This window comes from Hermetia illucens, chromosome 4 (assembly GCF_905115235.1).
Source record: "Hermetia illucens chromosome 4, iHerIll2.2.curated.20191125, whole genome shotgun sequence".
Lineage (NCBI taxonomy): Eukaryota > Metazoa > Arthropoda > Insecta > Diptera > Stratiomyidae > Hermetia > Hermetia illucens.
Genome location: NC_051852.1, coordinates 152,713,493 through 152,740,316, shown reverse-complemented (window position 1 = coordinate 152,740,316; position 26,824 = coordinate 152,713,493). Strand labels below are relative to the sequence as shown.

The window sequence follows — 26,824 nt, the reverse complement described above, 5'->3', positions numbered from 1 at the left end:
CCATGGCCACTTAGAAGTTGGGTAAGGAAGTAACCAATCTCATGTGTTTGGTTCAGCCATGAATCTAAATTGTTGATGAGCTGCGCAGTCCATCTGTTTTTGGCTTATTTTGCCAAGAGAGTTGCCACTCGGTAAGTGTGCGTTGACAATCTTCGCTCTTGCGGCTGTAGATATCTTTACGCTACTTAGCAAGCAGGGCAACGGGGATCACTGCCATGGCCATCACGGTCGATTCTGAGACAGTGCCTAAGCAGAAGCTACTCGCAAAGCTCTCCGTATTTGCGCTTGGCGCAAGGCGCTTACGATGCACCTCCTTGTCAAGGGCATCAGCCCATACCTCTGCGCCATAGAGTAGGCCCCCAGCATTCGCGATTAGCCGACTCAAGACCGAGACTTCAGCTACAGCCCTGTCCGCTACTACTTGGATTTGCTCGAAGAAGCTCATCTTCAAGTCGAACATTAAACCAAAGTATTTAACAGCTGGTTTTGACTCTATAGTCAACTCGCCAATCGAAACGGGACGCAAGGTGCGGATTCTCTTTCTAGTCGAGATAACTACCTTGGTTCGCAAGGATGAAACTATGAGTAGTCATCCATCTGCTTTCCGTCTCATCAACATGCCAAGTCTGTTTTGCGTCTGTTCAACAATGCGTCCGGCAGCAAATGCCGCAACGTTGTCTGCATAACCGACCAGGTGCGACTCTTTTGGCATGTCGAGTCTTAGTAGACTATCATTGGAATCGAGCCAGAGGTCCGGCCCTAGGATGTGCTACTCCCAACGTGATCTCTATACTCCTCTGGCCTCCTAGCGTTTCATAGAGCAGGGAGTGGTCTTTCAGATATTCCCTCAATAGCTGCAAGTGATAGCTTGGCACGCGGAATGAGTTTTATAATGTGCCTAGGGGCAGTGTGAGTCGCATCAGGCGTACGCAAGAGGGGGATCTGATGGTGGAGCTAAACAAATCTAGCGAGAAGACAGTGAATAGTTTTCGCGGTCAGGTGGAAAAAGTGTTAGGTGAGCAAGCAAACGTGAAAGCTCGAAAGCAACAGAGTGCAAAGACCTAGACGAGGTCACACTATGCGAGTTAATCTGTGCTGTGCTAAGGGAACAATTCAATCTTAGCGAAATAGAAGAAAGTGCCATTAAAAGGAAGAAGAAGGCATATGAAGGTATACAGACTGCTATTATTAACTTGCCGGTGGAATTAGGGATTAAACTGATTACTGCGGGCAAGGTAAGAATAGGTTAGGTCGTGTGCCACAGATGCCTCGATTTCAATCACTTCGGGGCAGCATGTACTAGTGAGCATGATAGGTCGAGAAAGTGCAGGGAGCGTGGAGAAGAAGGCCACTTTATCAAAGACTGCACTGGAAATCAACGATGCATGTTGTGCAAAGAGAAAAAGGGAGTGGACGACCAGCACGTTGCAGATGGTGGCAGGTGCCTGGCATATAGGAGGGAGCTAAATCGTAGGGCTAAATGAGGTTGATACAAATCAACCCCAATCAATGCGAGGCAGCTCAAAAGTTGCTCTCGCAAACCATTCGGGAGTCGAATGTGGACGTGGCGGTAATATGTGAACCTTACCGAAATTACGTTGGCGCTACGTTGTGTGAAAGTCTCATCGGGAAACGCGGCAATATGGACATGTGAGCAGGCCACTCAAGAAACACTGTCATTCCCAGGAGTCGGTCCTTATTAACAATCGCAGGAAAAACAACACTGGCAAAATCCGGATTGGTAATCAGAAAGTCGTTTTAAAATCGATCATTAGATACCTGGCGGTAATGATCGATGCAAATTCAGCTTCAAGGACCACCTGGATTATGCCCGCGAAAAGTTAAAAAAAGCTAGTTCATCTCTAGCAAGGATAATGCCTAATATTAGAGGGCCAAACTCTAGTCATCCGCTGCTTATCGCAGGAGTGGTGAAATTCATCCTGCTATACGTGATTCTTGTATGGGCGTGCGCACTGGATAACACAGTGAACTAGGGAAAGGTAAGTTCGGCGTGCCGGCCAATCATGCTGAGGGTATGCAGTGCACATAGGATGATATCTGGTGAGGCAGTGTGTGTCATCACGGGGATGATTCCCTTGGGCCTTCTAGCGAGTGAGGCAAACTGTCTCTATCGGGGAAGGAGGGCGAATCCGGCCGAAGTGACTGCGTGCTTCCGAAAGGCCACTAAGAAGGAGTTGTACAGCAGATGACAGCAAGGGTGGGATAATTCCGAAAAAGGCCGTTGTCCAAGCGTTATGAGGAGGACTATCCGTCGCTTGCTTGATGAACAGCATCCACGACTTTGGTGATAAGTCCCCAGCAGCGCGGGTCGCTTCGGCGAGTCTACTCGTGATGAGCTTTTCGAACACTTTCCCGGCCGTTCCAAGCATGCACAGCGGTCGGTATGCAGACGGCAACTCAAGGTCTCCTTTTCCTTTCCTGGTTAGTGCGTGTCTCTCTATGGGTCTTGCGTGACTCCAGTGGCCTTAATCCCACGGTCTTCTTACGGATTGCTTTTGTGACCCCAAACAGCCACAAACCCTGCTGAAACAAGCACAACGGTACCAATCTATACTGCGTGCGTGGCTCAGTTTATTCATAATCCTACCTAAATCTCTACCGAACTTTGGAGTACGGCACCCGTGTTGAACTCCATCACCATGATTGAGGCCCGAAGGTCACTTGTTCGGTTGAATGTAACCAACAACCTTCATGAAGCTCTCATAAGGGGGTCAATCGCAAACAACCAAGCTGAATAATAATAATAATAGTCGTTGGCGCAACAACCCAATTGGATCAGGGCCTTCAATTGTGTTAGAGCACTTCATTCAAAACCGTAACGGTACACTACAGGATAGCCTGTAGGAGGCAATGTGGTCAGCATTGCGCTCGCCCGAGATTGTTATCCTGATTTGGTTCAGGTACTCATTCATAGCTGAGTCGAATGGTATCCGACGACCACTCACGTTACAAATTCTACTATCCCCATGTTGAATGCTCTAGGATTTCTCCTGAAACATGAGAATTCAGGGGCTATTCCGGGTCCCATGGTACCAGCATACTCCTGGTAATGTTTTGTGACCGAAGCTATTTCAGATGAGTCCCCCCCCCCCCCGCATTCGCCTACTGCATCACGGCCAGCAAACCAAAGTGAATACAACGTTTCCCGGTGCCACCACGAGGAGGTTCTCTATAGCGGAACACCCGTTTGCAAAATTCCGCCAGGATACCATTAGGTTCTGACACCTTCTTCTTTTTCTTAGTGAGAACTGTTCCTTAGAGCTTTCTTATTGTGAAAATGAGGCAATCCTCGACGCTTTTCTTCCGCGCTGTCGACATCAATCGGTACAGGATGTCTGCGGAATAATGCCCGTACAATGGGGTCCATCTAGAACGCACTTAGTATGAAGGGTTTCTGGAGAGCCCCGATTTTCCGGGTGACAAGTTTATAGCCAAGCCTACTCGGGTTCTTATTTACCTCGTTGAATACGTTCTGTCAGCCGCGAGGTTTGCTTTTATTTACCGCACTGTGGAGTTGCATTGTTGCTGATCTATTTCCGCCATTATGGCGGGCGTGAAAACGCTGTGCCAAAGAGCGGTGCTTACGTCACTCCTTCCGTAGGTCGGTAATTTCTGCCATATATCAGTATATAGAAGGCTTATACATCGCTGGGGCTCGCCTCCTTCAGCGCGACTCTGCTTGTTCCAAGGACTTCGACGAATTTCCTCATGATCATGTTCACACGCATGCGAAGCGCCCGGTTGGTGTACGCCAGCAAGTAGCGTCAACCACTTCGAACGCAGTATACTGATGATCACTTGTCGGGAAGTCTTCTAGGACTCGCTACCCGTCCACCGATGGTGTCAGAGATTCTGACACAAAAGTTATGTCAGAGGCTTCCTTCGCAGCCAGGGCGCTGAAACGTTGGCGTAGTTCTCACCGTTATTTCAAGAATCTATTTTCCTCTGGAGTCTGGCTAAGGCATGCCCTATTCAAGGGCCTTTGCATTAAAGTCACTGTTCGCCCTTGTGTGCCGGAAACGACGTCGAAAGTTTGGCATCGTCTCATACTACCCATCCAATTTTGATTATTCCGCTACTAAGGAGGTTCCTTGCATATTGCTCGGAGACTTCCAAGACAGCGAGATTTTGGCCTCGAGCATTTACAGAGGTGATACCTATCCGAGCATTGGTTACCTCAGGACATTCACGCTTTATGGCCTCCTCCACTTCGACCTTTTCTGTGAGGCAGTCAAGATCTCGGATTTCTAGAGAGAGCAGGGGCTCTAGACTAGAAACAAGAGCCTTCTCCCCCAGTAACCCCTTGACCACTTCGCAGAACTTACTCGGACGTTCATGATGTTAATAAAGGATCTGTTGTGTGCCTAAATAGACAAAATTAGGATCTGTTGTGTGCCTAAATAGACAAAATTAATTTAAATCAAACAGAAAAATGTTTATGCTCCCTAAAAATATCCACTAAAAAAGTTCAATCATGTCCAAATCCTACGGATACTGGCGTTGGTTTTTTTATTACGATATCCTTCCTCATGCCTGAATTCTCATCAACGTTTCTTGTTCGTATATAAATAAATATGTGAACATAAACAATAACTTACGACCATTAACGTCGGGAAAACTTCTCTAACTACCGAGGCAGAGTCAGCTCCTGTTCCTATTATGCTCCGTATCCTTTGCAATCCTAATTTCCTGTTGAATAGCCCCGAACGCTTCAGCCGTCGTTTTATGTATTGTCCGCAAAGGCATTTTCCCTAATAAGAAAAACACCAAGTCAGACTATAGATTTTCTCATTGAAATGTTACCAATTTACCTACTTGATTGATTATATCCTGTGATGGTATTTGTGCGATTTTCCACCCAATCGTATGGGAAAACTTGCGAGTGACCTTATCGCTGACATTGCTCAATCGCCGTCGTGCCGATAACGCTGTGCTGTCGCCCAGAAGCGAGGGTGGGTGCAAGGCCGGGAAACTCAATTTTCGTCTGCCGTTTATCGGGCTTTTATCATTTAATGATATACTTCGCTCGAAGGGGAGGGTTCCCGACATTGTGCGACTATTGATGTCTGGAAGAGATAAGGGTGGAGGTGGTTAATTAGATTTCAAATAATTCAAGCTGCCAAAGGCTCGAAAGGGAAAGTAAAGTTTCCTTAAATGAAAAACTGAAATTAGCTCGACATAAACTCGATACTTTTTAAAGAGACAAACAAATCAGTTGAATCTATGGTAAAACGCGACATGCCAATATTAAACTTCCATAAGGCCCTACCCCTGGGGCATATGGGCACGCACGGGTGCCAATTAAGAGAAGTGGAGTGTAAGTCGATCCAATTAATACTTGGATCAATTCATTAACTCCGATTCGCCTTGCGAGTCAGTCATTAACTAGTTCATTCATAATTACTCATTCGTTGGACTTCTTGATGTGTAGAGATCTCGCGGGCAATAAATTATATCCAGCGATCGACATCGATCAATTCCAGTTTATGGTCAATGGGGAGATCGAAAGTGGCCCAGAGTGAGCAGACATCCCAGTCAGTGGTTTGGAAACTGAGATCTTCAGCCTTGCCTTGATGTTTGCATCAGTCCTAGGGCTAGAAACAATAATCAACTTTCACTAGACAAACTAGACTTTGGCATGGTCCTCTTAGGGGGCCAGGTGCACTATGTAACATTAAAAATTTCCAATGCATTTGGTCGTACACTTTCCAAATTTATTCTCTGCACATGCAAATATTCCTACCTATTGAAAATGACCTTCTCCCCAAAAAAAAATCCTTTTAGGAATGAGCTTTACTCATATGCAAGGAACGTTCAGTCGCAGCAGAAACTATTAAATTCATGCGCAGATATCCAACATTTTAGATGCATTTTCTCATGGAATGCAATTCATGGCTGCGAATCTCTGATCGAGGTCTGATCGCTCGGGGCTGTAACGTTTTATCCGTTCCAGTCGATTGTTGAGCAATGTCTGAAGTAATCAGATCATGTCACAATCAATTGATAATTGCCCATAATCTGATTCTAGATTGTGATCATTCCATCTATTCTGCAGGTCAGTAGGTGTGAAAATGAGTGTAATTATGCAATTAGCCATTGAATTGTAATCAAGCTTATACTGCAGTGATTAGAGGTGATTGAAGCTAATAGACTTCTTATAATTGCGTAAATAGAAGTGCAGTCATAATTAGTAAGGAGTTTCCTACAGCTTGGGGCTAAAATTCGTATACAATTTTTGAATACGGATTTTTTCGGCCATTCATGGATACAGATTTCTATCACCTCAGATCTTTGCAATAGCGAAATGTATAGTGTCCGCGGTCTTGCGACATGTTCAGTTGCATTTGCTTCGTCCAGGGACAGTCTAACGAGAGAATGCACTTAGTAATATGCGATACTCTTTGTTTTCCCACGTTTTAGCATCTCTTAGCTTTTCCAATTTACACCATTCAATTTTTTAATTACGATCCCGACATTCCCCTAAACATGTTCGCCCCGAACAAGAATCATCGCCATCTGCCTGGTGTTCCGAATTGTGCCCATTTCTCCAGGTACTCCAATTTCATTTTTGTCCGGCTTTGTCCACTTCGCCTAATTTAGTTAATGTCATAACTAAATTCCATGCATCCAACAAATCAGTATGAACCGGAGTGCAACCGCTCACAAGTTGCTAGCGCAGTTCGCTGTGGAAACCACAGCTGATTTAGTACTCATCAGTGAGCAGTACCAAAACAAGGCCCCAGTTTCATGGCACCCTGACATATCAGGTACCGCTGCCATCTGGGGTCGGGACGGCACCCTCCTTAGGGTTCTTGTCCAAAGCCGCTCACTAGTTGCTAGCGCAGTTCGCTGCGGAGGTAAATGCTGATGTTGTAGCGGGCAATACCGAAACAGTGACTTGGCTTCATGGCATCTCGACTTATCAGGTACCGCTGCCATCTGGGTTCGGGACGACGTTCGACTTCATGTTCTTGCCCAAGGTCGAAGGAATGGGTTTGTCTGGATTCGGTGTTCAGGGATAACTTTTTTTAGTGTCTATCTTACGCTGAATGAGACGATGGCGGAATTTCGAAGGAGGCTTGATGCATTGGAGGACGCTATTTTAAGCACGAATGGGCGGATCCTGGTCGGGGATGGCTTCAATGCTAGGGTACTTCACACAGACTCCAGAGGGAAACGAATTCTGGAAATGGCGGCGAGAATAGGATTGATAGTTCTAAACACCGGATCCATCCCAACGTTCCGGCGCCCGGGCTGCAAGGGAAGCATTCCAGACGTAACCTTCGTGTCACTGGAGTCGCTGGTGGACGGGTGGCGAAATCTGGGAGACTTCTTGACAAGCGACCACCAATACATCGCTTTCGAAGTGGTGGACACAAACTCTCGAAGTGCGCCATCCCGGCGATCTTTCTGTGCATGCAACGTCGCGAAAGTGAACACCGGGAAGTTTGTCGAAACTCTGGGAATAGGTGGGGCCACGCTGGAGGGTACTCCTGGGGACGGTGGCGCCGCAGCTGACACTGTCGTAAATTTAGTTATGAACCTGATAACGACGGTCTGCGGAACCTCCATACCCAGGAGGGCATCGAAGCGTGGCAAACCTTCCATGTATTGGTGGACAGTGGAAATCGCAGAGCTCCGGAAGGAGTGTCACAGGCTCCGACGCTTAACACAACGTCTAAGCGACCGGGAGGAGGCATGTACCACAATGACGGAGTACAAATCAGCCAAAAGGAGACTCCGCAGCGCAATAAACAAGAGCAAAGCTCGCTGCTGGCAAGATCTGGTCGACGAGGTGAATGGGGGCCCATGGGGAATCGGGTACAAACTGGTAACCCGAAAAATCGGGCTCTGTGGAAACCCTGTTCACTTAAGGCCGAGCAGATGGACCGCATTGTAAGGGCATCCCGTATGGGATGATGACGTCGTCGCGGAGAGCGCAGAGGACTGTCCATTTTTCTCTATAAAAGAGTTGAAACAGGCAGTCCTCTCTATGAAAAACAAAAAGGCGCGAGGACCAGATGGTATTCCAGCAGAGCTATACAAACTGGTATATCAAAACCGGCCAGGCCTACTACTCGGCGTATTCAACGCTTGCCTAAAAGAGGGCACTTCCCTGCTCGTTGGAAGGTGGTGAGGCTTGCGCTGATCAGCAAAGGGAAAGGTGACCCCGAGTTGCCGTCTTCATACCGCCCACTATGTATGCTTGACACTGCTGGGAAAGTGCTCGAAAAGCTCATCAGAAGTAGATTCGCTGAAGCGATACGCGCTGCCGGAGATTTATCTCCCCGGCAGTTTGGTTTTAGAGCAGGGAGATGCATAGTTGATGCTGTCATGCAAGTCGTGGACGCCGTTCGATGAGCGGAGGCACATAGCCGCTGAACTCGACGAGTGGTGCTCCTCGTAACCCTTGATGTCAGAAACGCATTTAATTCAGTAAGATGGAAAGACATTCTAGGCACACTAGACAATACCTTCAACGTGCCGAACTGAGAGACTGTCTGAGGAACCACCCCCTGCTTTATGAAACACTAGAGGATGGAGGTCCCGTCGGGGGTAGCAAAGGGATCTATCCTAGGGCCCGACCTCTGGAACGCTACCTATGATAGTCAACTTAAACTCGACATGCCAGAAGAGTCGCACCTGGTCGGTTATGCAGATGATGTCGCGGCGCTGGTTGCTGGACGCATGGCCGAACAGGCGCAAAGCAGACTCGGCATATTGATGCGACGGGTAAGCGGATGGATGACTACTCATGGTTTCAACCTTGCACTGGAAAAAACCGAAGTAGCCATCCTGGCTAAAAAGAAAATTCCAACCCTGCGTCCCATATCGTTCGGCGAGTCGATAATTAAGTCAAAATCAGCGGTAAAGTACCTCGGGTTAACTCTTGACTCAAGGATGAGCTTTTTTGAGCAAATCAAAACAGCAACGAACAATGTTGTAGCTGGAGTTTCGGCGTTAAATAGGCTAATGGCAAATATTGGGGGTCCTATGTCTAGCACGCGACGTCTCCTGATGAGTTCAACGCAGTCTGTCCTGCTCTACGGCGCAGAGGTATTGGCTGACGCTCTTAACAAGGAGGTATATCGTAGACGCCTCGCGCAAGTACAGGGACGGAGAGCTTTACGGGTGGCGTCTACGTACCGCACTGTCTCTGAACCGGCCGTGATGGTGATCGCGGGAGTGATCCCCGTTGCCCTTCTTGCTAAGGAGCGTTAAGCCATATACAAGCGCCAGGGAGATGAGCCAAGGGAGATGGTAGCTCGCGAAGAACGGCAACGCACTCTAGACGAGTGGCAGCTCTCGTGGCAAAATCAAACTAGAGGCACATGGACTGCGCGGCTCATCGGCAACTTAGGTGCGTGGCTGAATCGGAAGCATGGTGAGACTGATTATTTTCTTACCCAATTTTTTAGTGGGCATGGAAGTTTACAGTCTTACCTGCACAAGATTGGAAAGGCGCGATGTCCGGATTGTGTGTTTTGCAATGGAGTTGTGGACGACGCCCACCACATTTTTTTTTCTTGTGGGAGGTGGGATGGGGTTTGTCAGCAGCTCTATTTAAACACAGGGGATCTCTCTCCAGACAAAATTGTCGAAGAGATGCTCAGGAGTGCTGACAGGTGGAGCCGTGTTGCTCATTACGTTCGGGTCTTTCTCGTTGCTAAGAAGATAGAGCTCGACCGGTGAAGGAGCCGGATGGCAAGGGGTCTCTTGAGCTGCCAGTTTCCTTCCTTCCCTCCCCTCTCGTTGGTGAAAGGAATTCCCTGATTTGAAGGCTCCGCAAGTCGGGAGAGTTCGGGAACTAGCGAGAAGTAATGTGACAAACGTGTTCACCGTGCATTGCTTTCGACTTCTTTTCATCGATCCGCTCTTGGTCCGACTTCACCCCACTCAGAGGATTGAAAGCCTGATCCTTTAAGTTAAGTGAAGTCAGCCCACAGTCTGCCTTACAGACAACAGTATGCAAGGAACTCGGCTACTTTTTGCTGTAAAAATAAGCGCACAGCGAATCGACTTGGCGATGATGTTATGCCGTCACGTCAACCACGCCCCTACCCCCGATGTCACGAGGCAGGTTCATCCGATCCACGGAAGACTTTGGATGATGCATTCGGAATTTAGACATAGTTGTCCGTATCCACCGTTGGACGCTTTCCAGGTCGGTCTCCGTCCACGGCAATATTCTGAATGCAAAAGCCAATGAAGGGATAGCGTATACATTCAATGTGCTTATTTTATTCTTCCCCGAGAGATGCGACTTCAGTACCAGCATTACACGTCGCAGGAATTCGGACAGAAGAGCTTCCTTCAGATCACCAACTCGACCATGGGTTCCTTGCAGAATTCTTAGGTACTTGTAGAAGTCTGTCTCGGTCATAGCTTCGATGTGGAGGTCACCAATGCTATGTCCGGCATGTGGCTCGTGATGACTTTTGCGGATGGCTTAGATTCGACACTTGTCTAATCCAAACTCCATCCGAATATCACGACTGAATATGTCTATTATTCGCAACAGACTTCTAAGATGGTCGTCATTACCAGCATACAGCTTGATGTCATCTAAGTACATCAAGTGTGTCAGTTCGCACTTAGCACGTAGGCCATACTTTATTGCAAAACCATGCCCTCTAGCATCATTCAGTAGCCATGAAAGGGGGTTCAGTGCCATACAAAACCAAAGGGGACTCAATGAATCCCCCTGGAAGATGCCCCTCCGTATACGGATGGGCGCTGAGGTATTAGCATCCTCAGATGTACGGACTGATAAGGTGGTATGCCACCCTTCCATGACTGTCTCCCAAAAACTTTATTAGTTTCGGATCAATGCGATACAGATGTAGGATATCGATTAGCCAGGTGTGCGGGACGCTATCGAAAGCCTTGGCATAATCGATATAGCAACTAAAGAGGTTTCTTTGGCCTCTAGTTGCTTGTTCTACAACTACCGAGTCGATAATAAGTTGCTCTTTGCAACCTCTTGACCCAACTCGGTAGCCCTTCTGCTTCTCGGACAAAATGTTGTTGGTCTCGAGGTGCGCATTGACCCTTCCACTAATAATGGACGTTATGAATTTGTAGAGGGTTGATAAGCAAGTAATCGGTGTTGTGTCTGCGGGGTCCTGCATCATGTCCTTCTGAGGGATAAGGTAGGTAATCCCCGCAGTGGGGAAGGGTAGAAATTCCACCGGCCGACTCATGACCTGATTTATGTTGTGTGCCAACCGACTGTGTACGCTGGTAAATTTCTTATACTAGAAATTCTGCACCTGATCCAGACCTGGGACTCTCCAGTTCTTGGAGCTGTTGATAGCTCGTCGAACTTCCTCTTTGGTAGCCTCCGCAAAATTCATGCCAGGCGTATTGGCATGGCGGGTGCCTTCGGCGGTGATCCACTCAGCAAACTGGGCGGGTAACCCTCAAAGTCTACCCCTGTATTCTTTCGCTTCGGTTACCGAAAAGTACACTGTCTGGACGATCCGCTGGTTCCTCGCGTATGTTGCATTCTGGACACGTCTGGAGTGACTTTTACGTGATACAGGGAATACTTTAAGCAGATTCTTGGACCTTCTTCGAAAAATCAGGACTATAAAGAGGATGACCAAATGGAGCCTATTTTATTTTCTCTAACTTACTGCAAATTAGGTTGCGCTCGCTTAAAATGTTTAAGCTCGGAAAAATCCCCTTATGTTCGGCTGACTTTCGTAGACTGAGGTATTCTAAGTTTTATGGGATTGAGGTCACCCTTCATTACAAACCCTTCATTTATCAATTAACCGGTTTCAATCCCTTAACCTACCCAAAGCGGTGCTGTTCCAAATGAGGATAGTGAAAGTGAATTTCTCCAACTGACTTTCGAATATGTTAATGTCTTTCAATTTCAACTAGGTCTTATCACCAATCACGACCTCCGAAAATCACTTCATGACTTCCTTGTAACAATCCAGCGAAACCTCAAACAAGTCCCAGTCCTACTGACACAAAAGCACAATATGTGTAATGTTTACATGCAAATAGCCATTGATATCACTTTTTTTTCGGTGTAAATTTTTGGAGCAACTTTCCTACACACTTTGCGTGTAATAATCGCTTTTTCGTGAGATCCTCCATATTGCAGTCGTGACAATTCGACATTTTTTCACCGAAACTACGATTTTGTCACATGGTCGAATCGTACAGAATTCTCCGCGTAGTTTTTATGATGATTGCTTTCAATGAATGGGGAAAAGTAATTGTAGATTACTTGCATGCATGAAAGTAAAATGGAAATTTCGTCGAACTGACAAATTTCGATAGATTTTTGGCCATGGTCATATAAAAGGTTTTGAAGATGGTCTCCAATGGCAGTTTTGCCTTGACTAGCTTGAAGTCAAAATGATTTCATTTCTTATTCTGGGGTTTTGTGTTTGTGCCAGTGTTAGAAGTGATGTTTCGCATTTGGTGTTTGGAACTGTAGATCCCTTTTTTGGGTACCATCCTGTCTTTATTTCTTCTACGCCGCGGCCAAATTTGCCCGAAATCATAGTCAATTCAGCAAACCGTGGGGGAGGATATCATTATGATAAGCCAGAAAACACATATTTAACACCACCACCGCCTCCACCCTCAGCACCATCATTTCCGGCGCAAGCCGACACTCCCGTAAATGGATATCTTCCGCCATCAGGATCGATTCCATTAGCTGATGCTCCTATTACACCACCACCACCACCTCCGAACCCTTCATATCTTCCGCCTTCCACGCCGGAGGAGATTAGTGAAAATCTTGAAGACATATTCCCTCAGAACGATCCAGCTCAGATAGTCGTCAGCATTCCTACGTCTACTAATGGGAATAAGGAGGGCGGCTTTGGGTACTATTACGACCGACCTACAACAACTACTACTCCACAGGCACCTGTATTCATCCCCCAAGCGGACCAACCTGTAAATGTCCCTCAAAGCCCAGGAGGTTATGTGTACGAACCACCCAGGACACCTACAACCGGATATCTACCACCACAAACTGAACAGCGCCTGGCGAAAGGAATCGATGCCTTCGCTGCGAACGATAAAGGATCAATTCAGCTGCAGTTGAATGAGATGCGTTGTATTCCGAACCAGGGTGGTTACTTTAGAAGCGTCCTGACCTTGCACAGTGCAATCTACGCAGCTCCTATTGTTGATAACGACATTGTGGATAGTCGTTGTGATCTGCGTCTCGTCCGGACGCAAATATACGTGAACATTGCTGCGGAAGACTTTCAACGTTGCGGGGTGGTTTATTGTGGTGCAAATTTATGCTTGAGGGTGCGATTCCCATTGATACGCGGTATGAAGACTGGAGGTGATTCCATCTTAACGCTGCAATGTAAAATCCAGGATCGAGTGGTATCCAAGACGCATGCGCTGAAAGTTGGAGTGTCCAATGAATAGTAAGAAAGCTTAGACGCCACTTAAACTGCTTCAGTGACGCCAGTAGACATCTAATGTTACCTTTTGAAATATTAATTTCTCAATTCCGCTTACATAAGCTCATTAAGTTGGCATAATTTTTATCTATAGATAGTGCAGATCACGTTTCACAGGCGACATCATCTCATTTTTCATTGCAGTCAATCACGAAGTGTTGGCGCCTTGGCTCAGGGCGGCACTCAGCTCCCATTCAGAACGCACTTGGAATTGCTAAGGAAGACCGCAAATGGATTCACAAAGTATCTGGAACCAAACGGAATCGTTCAGTTGGGAGAAGATCTGCAGCTAAGGGCCCACGTGAGAGCAGGTGACGGTAAGTTGTTAGTAGAAGTCTATTCGATTTCTTTCTCCTTTAAAAATCCGTTCCTTTGGTCAACGGATCTATATTTGAAAAGATATTTTCCTGTTGCCAAACTCAAATAGATTTAATTTTGCAACATAGATTTGGCTTCAGAGCATTTGTTATAAAGGTATTTCCTGATAAATCTACTGATTATTTTGGCCTCTACAGCCTTCAGGTTAGAAAAGGTAAACTAGATTATACCAGATCCCTGTCATCAGAGATCTAGCCTGGAACCGTTTGACACATTATTTCGGGCTAGCCCTTCCGCTCTCCCGGCTCTGGAAGCATTCAAGTCAGGGAATCCCTTTCACCAACAGGAGGGGAGAGGAGGAAGGGAGATGTTAGTTCAGCGAACCACTTGCCATCCAGTCCTTCCGCCGGTCGAACATAATACGCAATACAACTTCATCTGCCAGTGCTCTTCAGCATCTCTCTGACAATGTTGTCTGGAGAGAGCTCCCCTGTATCTGCATAAACCTGCATGCAACCTTCCGCAAGAGCAAAAGGTGTGTTCAGCGTCGTCCGCTACGCCATTGCAAGATACACAATCAGGAGATCGTGCCTTCCCAATCTTTTGCAGGTAATACTGAAAACTTCCATGCTCGCTTAGAAGTTGTGTAAGGAAGTACTCAATCTCACCTTGCGTTCGGTTCAGCCACGACTCCAAATTGTCGATTAGCCGCGCAGTCCATCTACCCCTTAGCTCAATTTGCCAAGAAACCGGTCACTCAGTAAGGGTGCGTTCTTCACCTCTCTTAAGTTTTTTTCCTTACGGCAGTAGATGGCTTTACGCTCCTTGACAAGGAGGGCAACGGAGATCACTCCGGGATCGCCATCACAGCCGGTTCTGAGACAGTGCGATAAGCAAAGGTCACATGCACAGCACCTCCTTGTCAAGGGAATCAGCCCATAGCTCTGCGCCTTAGAGCAGAACGAACTACGTTGCTTTCATAAGGAGACGTCTTCTATCATAGTAGATATAGGGCCCCAACATTCGCCATTAGCCGACTCAAGGCCGAGACTCCAGCTGAAGCCCTGTCCATTGCTGCTTTGATTTGCTCAAAGAAGCTCATTTTCGGGTCGAGCATTAAGTCAAGGTATTTAACCGCTGGCTTTAATTCTATACTCAACTGGGCGATCAATAAGGGACGCAGGGCCGGGATTCTCTTTCTGGTCAAGATGGTCACTTCGGTTTTTTCCAGCGCAAGGCTGGGCAGTCATCCATCCGCTTACCCGTCGCATCAATATGCCAAGACTGCTTTGCGCCTGTTCAACTGTTCATTGAGTCTCAGCAGATTATCGTAGAAAGCGTTCTAAAGGTGTGGCCCTAGAATGGATCCCTGTGCTACTCCCGACGTGATTTCCATCCTCCTCTGGCCCCCTAGCGTCTCATAGAGCAGGGAGCGGTCTTTCAGATAATCCCTCAATATCCGCAAGAGATGGCTTGGCATGTGGAATGAGTTTTCTAATGTGCCTAGAATATTTGACCATCGGAATTGAACGCATTACTGACATCAAGCATTATAGGGAGCACTAACCATCGAGATCAGCGGCCGTGTGTATCTTGATGAACCGTAACCACGACCTCCATTACAGCATCCACTGTGGATCTCCCTGTCCTGAACCCGAACTGCCGTGAGGATAAGTCCTCAGCAACGCGGACTGCTTCAATCTACCCCCTGATGAACTTCTTGAACACTTTCCCGGCCATGTCAAACATATACAGCGGCCGGTATGCGGACGAAAACTACAGGTCTCCTTTTCCCTTGCTAATCAGCGCAAATCTGGCCAGCTTCCAGTAACAAGGAAGAATGCCCTCCTTCAAGCAAGTGTTGAACACCCCAAGCAGCAGGTCTGGCCGTTGGCGGAACACCAGTTTATAAACTTCCGCCGGAACGTCCTCAGAACTTCATAGTGAGAGCCGCTTCTTCGAGCTCTATCATTGTGAATAGGGGACAATCCTCGACGCTTTCCGCGCTATAGACATCAACCCGTACAGGATATCTGGGGAATAATGCCCGTAGAATTTGGTTCATCTAGTTGGTACTTAGTATGCAGGTCTTCCGCCGAGTCCGGATTTTGGGGGTGAGAAGGTTATAGCTAAGTCCCCATGGGTCATCGTTCATTTATTTCTCGCGCCATGGACTCTCCTTTTTGCTGATTCATACTGTGTCCTTATGGCGCATGCTTCCTCGTTCGCAGGTAAACGTTGTGCCAAACGGCCGAGCTAATGACACTCCCTCCTTAGGTCGACATTTTCTGCCGTCCACAAGCACATAGAAGGTTGCCACGGCTGGGGCCTCTCCCGGGCATGGAAGGCTCACGCGCCGTCGTTATCAGGTTCATCATTGAATTTACGAAAGTGTCAGCTGCAACGCTATCACCCTCCGGAGCGCTCTCCAGCGGGGCTCTGCCTGCTCCAAGAGCTTTGGCGAACTTCCCCATGTTCACACTTGCGACATTCCACAAGCTGAGAGAGCGGCGGGTTGGTGCACGCCGGCAAGTAGCGTCAACCACTTTGAACGCGATGTACTGGTGATCACTTGCCAAGAAGTCTTCCAGGACTCGCCACCAGTTCACCGATGGTGCCAGAAATTCCCACACAAAAGTGATGTCAGGGATGCTTCCTTCACAGCCTGGGCGCCGAAACGTGGGCGTAGATCCGGTGTTTAAAACTACGAGCCCGGTTCTCGCCGCCATTTCCAGAATCCGTTTCCCTCTGGAGTCTGGGCCAAGGCATGCCCCATTCTTAGCATTAAAATCACCGCCTACAAGGATTTGCCCCTCGTGCCCGAAACGGCGTCCTCCAGAGCATCAAGTCTGCGTCGAAAGTCGGGCATCGTCTCATTTGGCGTTAAGTAAATGCTAAACACCGAACCCAGACAAACCCATTCCCTCGGTCTTGGGCAAGAACACGAAGTCGAACGTCGTCCTGAACCCACATGGCAGCGGTACCCGATAAGTCGAGATGCGATGAAGCCGGGTCCCTGTTTTGGTATTACTCGCTACTAGATCAGCATTTATCTCCGCAGCGAACTGCGCTAGCAACTGGTGAGCGGTTGCACTCCGGTGCATGTTAATTTGTAAAATGCGGATCATGCCATTCGCACCCTAGCCCTCCGTCCTAAAGATTGGACACCGTCCCGAGCCCGCCTTTTGGTTTGCAGCCTCCTTGTCTTTGGACAGACGGGTCAGTCTATTTTTCATCATCTTCCTTTTTTAGGGCCCTGGAAACTACTTTAATAAAGTCTCCTTGAGGCACGAAGTCCTCTTTCTGCTTTTCCCCATTTCGCATTGCAGTGTGCTATCGGCGGTCCGTTTCTTGCTAGTAGTGTTCTGAGCGGAGAGTGTGGCTGTTCCTGCTTTTCAATCGTCTTCCGCTGCTCTCCACCTTGGCCTGTAAAAAGAGATGCGGTTCAATAGTTCCTCCAGTTCCATCTGCTCGTTTTGAACGCCTTCACTGACGTTCTTCTGGAGGAAAGCTGCCGACCGTATACGCTTTACCATTCCTGCGGATTTTCTGATGAGCCATTTCTCTTTGACTCTAACTAGGGCGGTCGACTGTGCTTCTATTCAGTTCGTACACGAATCCACCTGCTCAGGACTAGCGATTTTGACTGGGCTTTTTTCGGAACAAGGGCACTACAGGGTACTGAAGTTGCTGTCCCCGCACAGTCAGTCGCGCCAGTTAGTAAGGCTTCCTCTTTATTTGGGCGTCCCCGTGTCATATCGGGTATGTCAGCCTTCGCTACCCTCTTTCGCTGATCACTGCGGTGAACGACGCATTTTTGTACTGCTTCAAACGCACTCAGCTCTTCCTCCTTCCCTACTATTTCGTCGATTTTTTTGCTGATTCAGGTTTATACTCCATGGAAAATTCACCAGCGCATCGTGTGCAAGGGAGCGGGCCGTAATAGTCAGGAACGGGTGTACACCCGGAAACACTGCCTCTACCCCAGTTCCCTAAGACCTGACCAACTCTCGCGGTGTACTAACACATTACCCGAACAGGGTCCCGAAGGGGCTGGATCCTGATCCACGTTGTTGCAAGTTGTAAATTGATTGCAGGGGGCAAGACGTGTGGATATCTTTGCGAAACGCAGGAATGTGGCACATGATGCTGGCAACGCAGATAGAACAAATTGTTGAAGAGTCGGCCGCACTATAAACTCATTCCCGACATTCGCGAATGTGTCAAGTGCTTCTACCCTGGACGGAACCATTAGTCGCCTTTTTTGAGTACTTCGGTGCTAAACCCAAAACAAAGGGTCTGTTGACCAAAAAAAGTGGGAGTGACTCGCTCTCCATTTTTTGAACCAGTAACACCGTGGGCCAAAAAATCTATGTGGAGGGTATCAACAATATCCATTGTGGCAGCCCAGACAATATTGCACGAAGCAGGACACAGCCACACCGAAACGGATAACCCAATCTCTCCCATAAATTATAAACCTATTACTGGCATTGTAAAACCCTTGCTGAAAGTTACGTTTGATTAAAGTAGCTTCCCACTTATCCTTCTCTGCTCTGCACCAATCCACTGCCATTTCCACCTTGTGTTGAATACATACACAGGTATGCTGGCGAAGTTCTTTATTTGATATTGTGTCCGGCCATTTTCTATTTTTTTTTTAACAAGTTTAATGTTGAAAACATTATGATTACCTAGAAGATCACTTAAATGATTGTAGAAGTCCTTCTGTCACAGTTTGGATCAAATAATTTGGATCAAAGATGGCCATCAAGGAATCTTGATGATCTTTAAACTATTTTTCTACATAGTCGCCAGTTTTGCATTTCCGCCTCAAAGAAGTCTACCTCCAACCCGTTGAGAAACCTGGATACTTCGTCTCGATTCGTTGACCGTCTAGGTGCTCCTTCAACTTCAGAAATAGATGAAAATTGCTGGGTGCAATGTCAGAGCTGTAAGGGGGATGGACAATGACATCCCACCCAGATCTCTCGACTAAATCCTTCGTTTGTTGCAAGACATGTGGACGCGCATTGTCGTGGTTCAGTCTTACGCCTTTGGTGAGTTTTCCCCTACGAAGATTTTGGATTGCCCGGCTGAACTTTTTCGGGAACTCCCAATAACTTGTCGAGTTTATTGTGGTCCTTCTACGCCGGGTCTAAAACAACGTTGCCATGACTTCCCCTGCTGACAACTTCTGCTTAAACTTCTTTCGTTTGGGCGGCTCGATGTGTTTCCAATGGAGAGATTGTTGTTGTTGTTGGAATAACGTAATGGCGCCATGTTTCGTCCCCCGTAAAAATTGAGCCTCAGAAGCCTTGGGTTATTTCCTCAAAAACTCCCGGGCACAGTCGACAATCTGTTGTTTCTGGATTTTTGAAAGCATGTGCGGCACCCACCGCGTAACTACCTTATGGTAGCCTAGCTTTTCTTTCAAAATCCTGTCAATTGAAGCTTCAAATTCCTCAGGAATTCCAGCAGCCAATTGCCGGATCATGATTCACCGATCTTCGAGCATTTTCGCCACAACTTCGTCGGAGTTTGATGGTCTTCCACCCCGTTGTTGATCGTAGCGTCAGCGAACTCTTTATACCATTTGAGGAAATATTGAATGCTTATACATGTTATTCCATACAATTCACTTAACTGGCGAAGAATGGCAGTGGTAACTTTTTTGTGTGCAAAAATCAGATGACCGCACAAATTTCGCATCTGGTGGTGAAGGTGATGAAAATCTCCACCGCGGAGAGCTGTCAGGCCGGTACCGACCATCGCAGACAAGCGATTGTTGTTGGGATCGATGGTGGAGGAACCAACGACTAAGGCGGTGTTGCCAGATTTCGCCTAGCCTCACGGGCGGCAAATTTACAGCTTTGGGAACCTTATTTCTGAAACAACCCTCGTATGATGGGCATGAAAATGCAAATTAGGAAGAAAGCAAAAAGACCCCTACTTTTCTAGCTGATATGCTGAAGTTATATTGAAAATTCATAATAATACGATCAGCGAGGGTAGACTAGAAAACGGAGACAATGAAATAGTTTAATGCCGCCAAAAATTTATGCAAGCTTTGCCAACTTACTAAATATTCTCTTCTTCCAGGATGGAATTTCACTCGGCTTGCAGACGTGAACCTTCAACGCGTATCATCTACCGGTGAAATTGTAAATTCTGCTGCTTTGGTGCATCCAACCGGTTGTATAAATCCTTCCATGCGATCCATATGTTCTGGACCACCAATATTTGAACCACCCCTTGGACACCGTCTTACTTTCAAAGCTGCCATGTTTCAAGGAATGCGGAGTGGGGATGAGCTTCTCATGAGCGTTAAGATTGTTGGTTGTCTGGACCAACGAGATTGTTATGTCAACGCCTTAGGTTGCGAAAGAAATGCTCTAAGCAGTGGACGAAGGCGACGGGCTATCAACGAAACAACGGTGGAAAACCAGCCGCAGAAGAACGCTACTGATCAACTATCTGAAGTATCTACGATATCTTTTCGGGTACAAATGCCAGAGATAGATGCCGTTGGTTCGGAGCCAAGAATAAATGCAGCTCATGTTGTTATTGGTGGGGTCTTGGCACTGATTTGTTTGATATGTTTGTTAGCTGTTTTAGTGTATCTTAGGTTTTCCAGGAAGTATTAGCTGGTGAACTCCTTTCCTATCTTAAATTTTATTAGTAACTATTCATAAGGATGTATTCGAGTATATTCATGCTTTGTGATATTTAGGACATTGTTATTTGTTATTGCACATAAAATGCACTTATTCATTTTGTTCAGTGTAAATATATATTTCGAATGAATAAAGCCATAAGTTTCCTTTCTAATCTTCAAAGTATTAGAAAGTGAAAGAACCTAATTGCATATTAAAATCAACCCTGAAGCGATTATCCTTTTTTATAACAGTCGAATACCATCTGAAAAATTCAAAATAGTAATTCACTTCAACAGACGACAGTTTGCATTCCATCAGCAAAGATAATCCCATCAGAACTCATTAAAGTTTACACAAGATGAGCGTCTTGATGGCCTAAAGCGACTGGATAAAAACCTACGATGCATGTTTAATTCATAGAGATTGGTTAAGCACTTGATCCGCGCAAAAACCCACAGAAGCAGATTGATTGGTGACAGTTTGGATTTCGATCGATGAGAAATTGTCATTTTATTAAATACCACAAATGCCAATCAACCAATTACTGCTTCCAGTACGATTTATTGACATCAACCTATCATCACGCAACCATAGTGGTCATTGACTAGCTTCCAATGGTACTTGCTTTCTCGCTCCCAATTGCAATCACATACGAGTATCTACGACTCAATCGCTCCATGCAATATCTCAGATTGAAAGATTTATAATTGCAATAATTTCAACTAACTTTATGACGGCCAAACCATCCCTGATATGTAAGGCGGTCTCTGCGGTCTGGGGAGGGAATGTGCTTCGTAATTGCTCCGACTTAGTCGTCCTTTGAATTCCAACGTAGCGCAATTATGGATGCCATATTTGCTCTAGACTGAATTATTTTAAATGAACTGCAACATAGAATGAATTTCAGCAAATTATCTTAGTACATGCGAAACTAATTTGAAATGCAAGATGGATTTTCCCACTGGGAGTGAGCTTGCAATTAAACCTTTCTGCAGGGGATTTCGATTGCGACTTAATCGGATAATCGCGGGACTTTACAGGTGTCTCAAGATGTCCAATTGACATTCTAGTTTGTTAGGCATTCTTAATTTTGACCATATATCGGACCCAACTAATCAATTATGCGGGCAAGTGTATTTCATGTTTTATTAAATTAAATGTGTATACAATTGTTCACATCGTCCATTTTTGGTTGGTATTTTTGTCCTTTTGTGAGATAGAATAAACTTTGTTGCACAATTATTTTTAGTTTATTGAGTATTTCCACTACGAGACTGGCAATAAAATCACACAATAAACTAGAAGTAGAAGATACGAGTACTTAATAAGTTTCAAAGTTCCCAGTTTCAACTTTGATTCTGGACGACAATGAGTACCAAAATCATTACCGTCTTTAAATCAGAGAATTCCTTTCACCAACGGGAGGGGAGAGGAGGAAGGAAGCTGTTACTTTAAGGAATCCCTTGCCATTCGGTCCCTTCAATGGTCGAGCTCAATCTTCTTAGCAACAAGAAGAACCCGTACGTAATACGCGACACGGTTTCATCCGCCAGGACTCCTCACCATCTCTTTGACAACATTTTCTGAAGAGGGCTCCTCTGTGTCTGCAAAAAGTTGCCGACAAACACATCCTACCTACCTACAAGAAAAAAAAAGTGTGATCGGCGTCGGCCACAACTCTATTGCAGAACACACAATCAGGGGATCACGCTTTCCTAATCTTATGCAGATAAGAATTAAAACTTCCATGCCTACTTACGATACATTTCCTTGCCAAGTGCATCAGCCCATACCTCCTCGTCTTAGAGCAGAACAGCCTACGTTGCTCCAATAAAAAGACGATACTTGGTAGATATAAGGTCCCCAACATTCGCCATTAGCCGACTTAAGGTTAACACTGCAGTTTGTCGTTTGCTGCTTTGATCTGACTTGCGCAGGTTCAAGATTCTCTGTCTGGTCAAGATGGAAACTTCGCTTTCCTTCAGCGCAATGCTGAAACCGTGAGCAGTTATCCATACGCTTATACATCGTATCAACATGCCAAGTCTGCTTTACTCTCTTTGGAGCGACGCGCTCGTCGACCATCTTGGGACAGTAGATTCCACTGCAGCGAGTAGCCAACAATGCAATTGTCGCCCCACCTCAATGTATGACCTATCCACCGCCACTTCCGTCTTCCGATGACATCGCGTGCTACGAGTACTGCCAGTCTTGTGCGCCGACCAAGTTCTTCGTTTGAGATAGTATCAGGCCAGCGTACTCCAATGATACGACCGAGACAGGTTTGCCAAAAGCTTGGAGCTTCTGGGTAACAATGAAGTTCACTTTTCATGTGCTACTTCCATATAGCAACAGAGAAAGAACACTAGCACAAAACAGTCTCAACTTGCTTTTAGTGTTGAGATAGCTGCATTTCCAAATTTTACAAATTTTAAAACACGCTTCTTGGATATACAAATTGATCAACGTTTTCGGTTCTGTGCCCATTAATGCCGATAGGGAGAGTGCGATGACCAGTCAGACAGAGAATCTCTGTTTTGTTAGTGTTTATCTTCATTCCAATTTTACTTGCCTCTTTTTCCAAATCTAGAGCCATTTGGCCAAGATCTATTACCCGGTAAGCGAGTAAATAGATACCATCAGCGCAGTTGAGGTGTTTGAGGAAAAATGTCATTGTTCATTAAATTCCTCCGGACAAGGCAGCATGAAGAACGTCACCAATAACAAGAAGTAATAATGTCGGTGACAGGATGCAATCCTGGCGGAATCCGCTTTGGACTACAAAATCCTCCGAGATTTTACCTCGGTGTAGCATATCACATATTGCGTCATCGTATGTCGCTCTCATAATAGCTATTAGTTTCTCCGGAATGCATCTCCTGCGTAAAGCACTCCAGATATACTCCCTCTTCATGATATCGAAAGCTTTCATGAAATCAATGAAGAGCAGGTGGCGCCAAAATCTGAACTCCGCGCACTGTTCCAAAATGATCCGTATAGTATTGATGTGAGCAATACAGTATGATTCGGAGCGAAAACCATCCTGCTCTCTATCAATTAAGCATTCCACATGCTCTTTAAAGCGTTCCAGGATTATTTTAGCTATCTTTACAACGGCAGGGTGCACGTAGATACCCCTTCTCATACTCAAAGCGGGTACACTTCCTTAGGATCTTGGCGATCATCCCCTTCTTCAATTCTCTGGGAAATGTCTCGGATTGCCAAGATTTCTGTACGAGTAGAAGGAACAGATTAGCAGTAACTGCAGGTACAGCGATTAATAACTCTGTCGGGAGACCGTCTAGCCCAGCGGCTTTGCTCCATTTGAGTAAATTGATGGCGAAAATAATTGACTAACCATTTCATCCACAAGAGGACGAACATCACCGGATGTAATGCGGTGAAGAACCATGGTGAAGTGTTCTTTCCACCTTTTCAGTTTTCATCATAGTGGATGAGAAGTCAACCGCTCACATCCTTCATAGGACCATCGAAAGATTTGCAACCACATACAAGTTCTTTCATGGTGCGGAATACACTTCTGAAATCATTGCGTTCTGCGGCATGTTCCGCTTCCCTGACCAGCACAATTAAAAATTCCCTTTTGTCACACTATGCTGAACTTCCTCAAGTTTTGTTTGGTATCGGAGTTCGAGCGGGTCACGTCAGTAGAGCCTTCAAACCATCTTACTTCGTTTAAGCCCAGAGTTAGAAAAGGCCCCACCATTGTCTAGGAGCATACGCATATTCCAGAAACCTATAGCCGTGAGGGCAGTCCCTATCCGAGGCATTGTTGAAGTTTCAGTAGCAATAACATTTGCAGGTTGCTAGCCCACAAATGCTTTTCCCTTTTAGTCACCTCTTACGACAAGCAGGGAAAACTTTAAGTGTATTCTTAAGCCCAAACTCACAGAGCAAGATTTTCACTGAGAAGCTTCCTCGTCTTTTCCGCTTGTGATTTTTTCATAATCACCATGGTTTTGGACAGACGGTTTTCGGACAACGTGACGTGTTGTTTCTTTTCTCCTTTTGTGCTTGGGAACTACATAGATGAAACCTATTTGAAAAACGTCTTCCTCTTACCGATTTATCCCCAGTTCAGTTAGCGGTTAGTTGTCTACATCCTTTTGCCGTTGTTTCTGCTTTTCGCACGTCTTTTGCTACTGTCTACGTTCGCCTGTTCAGGAGTTCTTCCAGTTCCATCAATCCATTTTCCACACCTTTGCTGGCGATTGGGGAGAACGTTGCCAGTCGCATGAATCTCATACAACTACTGCACTTTTCCTGAAAAGCTTTAACTATTTAGCTCTAAAAAGGACAGTCGACTGCGTTCCGAGTCGAACTGTGCCCGAATCCACCTGCTCAGATCATGCGATTTTCTACGGCTCTGAGGCCTGACCTACGTTTAGCTGAGCCCAGAACTTACGTACGGATCAGGTCGCTCAGAGCGCCGCAGACTACTAATACCGGTTCGATGCACACTATTTGACCAAGGCCTCGAAGGGGCTGGCTCCTGATAAACACCGCAATTACCACCGCATCGATGTCGGCAGGGAGCTATCGGCGGCTCCGAGGACTCCCAATGTGTTCCGACATGTACCAATCATTCGTGGTTCGCTCTGTACGGAGAAGTTCCCGCAAGGCTATTATCTAAGATGCAGATATACCACCAGCTTGGGGGTCAGAACTACTTACTTGGGCACCTCGGAAGATTTAGCCTACAGTGTTAAGGTGGTATTGGCGCTTGACGCGCTAGACTAATGTCTTCTAGACCGACTGCAATAGTTGCATTACCCAATGATAGAAGTTAGCGTGGTAAGACCTGTTGTCACGATTTTTAAAGTGGACTCCATGTTCCATGGGCTGACAAACACCTCGATATTTTACAAAACATTGTGACCGGTTATGAGTCGTGGTGCTTTCAGTTCGACTCATCCACGAAACGCCTAACAACTGAATGGAGAGGTCCGGGGAAGGGACGAGCAATCATGGTGCATGCTCTGAAGTCCAAAATGAAAACCATGTTAACAGTGTTCTTCGACTGGCGAAGAATTATCCACCGGGAATTCCTGTCCGTTGGCCATACAATGACTATGACCTTTTACCAAGAGATATTGGAGCGTCTGTTGAACCAGGTTCGTCGAGTACAAAGAGAAATGTGGGACGTCGGTGAATGGTTTTTTATTCTCGACAATGCAACATCACATTCCTCTCTCATTGTTAAGCTGTTCTTGGCAAAAAAAGGTTACTGTGATTGAACACCCTCCCTACTGACCTGGTTTCGCCCCCGCAGACCTCATACTGTTTACTAAACTGAAAGCAGTATTAAAAGGTGGGCGCTTCGAAGGCATCGAATTGATTCAGCAGACTGTGACGACAGTCATGAAGAGAATTCCTTCGGAGGACTTTAAGGGGGCATTCCATTTGAATTTAAATTTTTGCATTCATTGTGTGTTCAACATTCTTTTAATCCTAATTTCGTAAACACTGCATATATTTTATTCCAGTATTCCAAACACAACAATTCCTTTGAAAGTCAAATTTCTTCAAAATTCCAAGATTAGCATGTCAAATCTAAGCACCGCCCATCAGTTGTGTTTATATCCTGTCAAAATACTAAATCTCGTGGAATATCTAAAAATAATCATCAAATATTTATATTTACACTACATTATTCTGTTGCGTTCAATGATATAATATCTCCGTACTGATGTCAAGAGGAAATTTAAATTTAAGAATTCCAACAGAAATAAATTCAGCACATGTTGATTTAGAAATCAACACGTCCATGACATTTGCAAGTAAATTTCAACGAAAAAATTATGATTAGCTCGAGTCTGCTGCCTAAATTTGATAAACAGATAGCTGGGGAGACTGCTATAGATACATATGTGTGAAATCTTGTTATTGCGTTGAGGGTTGATTGGTTTTAGGAAATGTGTTTTAGGGAGTAAATTTATCCATCAAGCAATGATCTATATAATGAAATCCAAGGATGGTTGTTTATTTCAAAACAAATTTATTTCTAAGAAAAACTGATTCAACATTAGCATCAAATGCGTTGTTGACGCGGGAGAGATGTTTGGACTTCTTCATAACGTAACACCGTCTCCGTGACTAGTAGCAATTATTTTATTAAGCAAATATCGATATTTCGGGAACAACTTGTTTCCTTCTTCAGTATACACCTGTGCACCCAAGAAGGGAACAAGTTGCTCCTTAAATATCGATATTTGCTTGATAAAATAATTACTACTAGCGACGGAGACGGTGTTACCTTTTAATTTCCTTAAACCTGTTCGCGAGAAATATTAGGCTGTTGCACATGAAATGGCCGATTTGGTATTAAAATTTGAAACGACTGTAAAGCTT

The 26,824-nt window shown here is 45.8% G+C and overlaps 2 protein-coding genes across 4 annotated transcripts in view; one reads left to right on the top strand and one right to left on the bottom strand.

Annotated features, from left to right (window-relative positions):
* The window catches only part of LOC119655452 (bcl-2-related ovarian killer protein), a 70,458-nt gene that overhangs the window by 1,850 nt on the left and 41,784 nt on the right, over positions 1-26,824 (bottom strand). For all 3 annotated transcript variants that reach the window (XM_038061351.1, XM_038061350.1, XM_038061352.1), the window contains 2 exons: positions 4,837-5,087; positions 4,620-4,772 (listed from right to left, as the gene is read on the bottom strand). In XM_038061351.1, the coding sequence (XP_037917279.1) occupies positions 4,620-4,772; positions 4,837-5,070 (387 nt within the window). In that variant the 5' untranslated portion in view covers positions 5,071-5,087. The remainder of the gene's footprint in view (positions 1-4,619; positions 4,773-4,836; positions 5,088-26,824) is intronic.
* On the top strand, positions 12,384-20,673 carry LOC119655451. Its single transcript, XM_038061349.1, has 3 exons — positions 12,384-13,439; positions 13,620-13,792; positions 19,896-20,673. The coding sequence occupies exons 1-3, from the start codon at positions 12,400-12,402 to the stop codon at positions 20,438-20,440; spliced, it is 1,758 nt and encodes a 585-aa protein (XP_037917277.1). The 5' UTR covers positions 12,384-12,399; the 3' UTR covers positions 20,441-20,673.

Excerpts from the sequence above, each read along its gene's own strand:
- LOC119655451 (XM_038061349.1), top strand. The coding sequence starts at position 12,400 with ATGATTTCATTTCTTATTCTGGGGTTTTGTGTTTGTGCCAGTGTTAGA. Across the intron at positions 13,440-13,619 it reads GTTGGAGTGTCCAATGAATA|TCAATCACGAAGTGTTGGCG; the intron begins GTAAGAAAGCTT and ends TTTTCATTGCAG. Across the intron at positions 13,793-19,895 it reads CCACGTGAGAGCAGGTGACG|GATGGAATTTCACTCGGCTT; the intron begins GTAAGTTGTTAG and ends CTCTTCTTCCAG.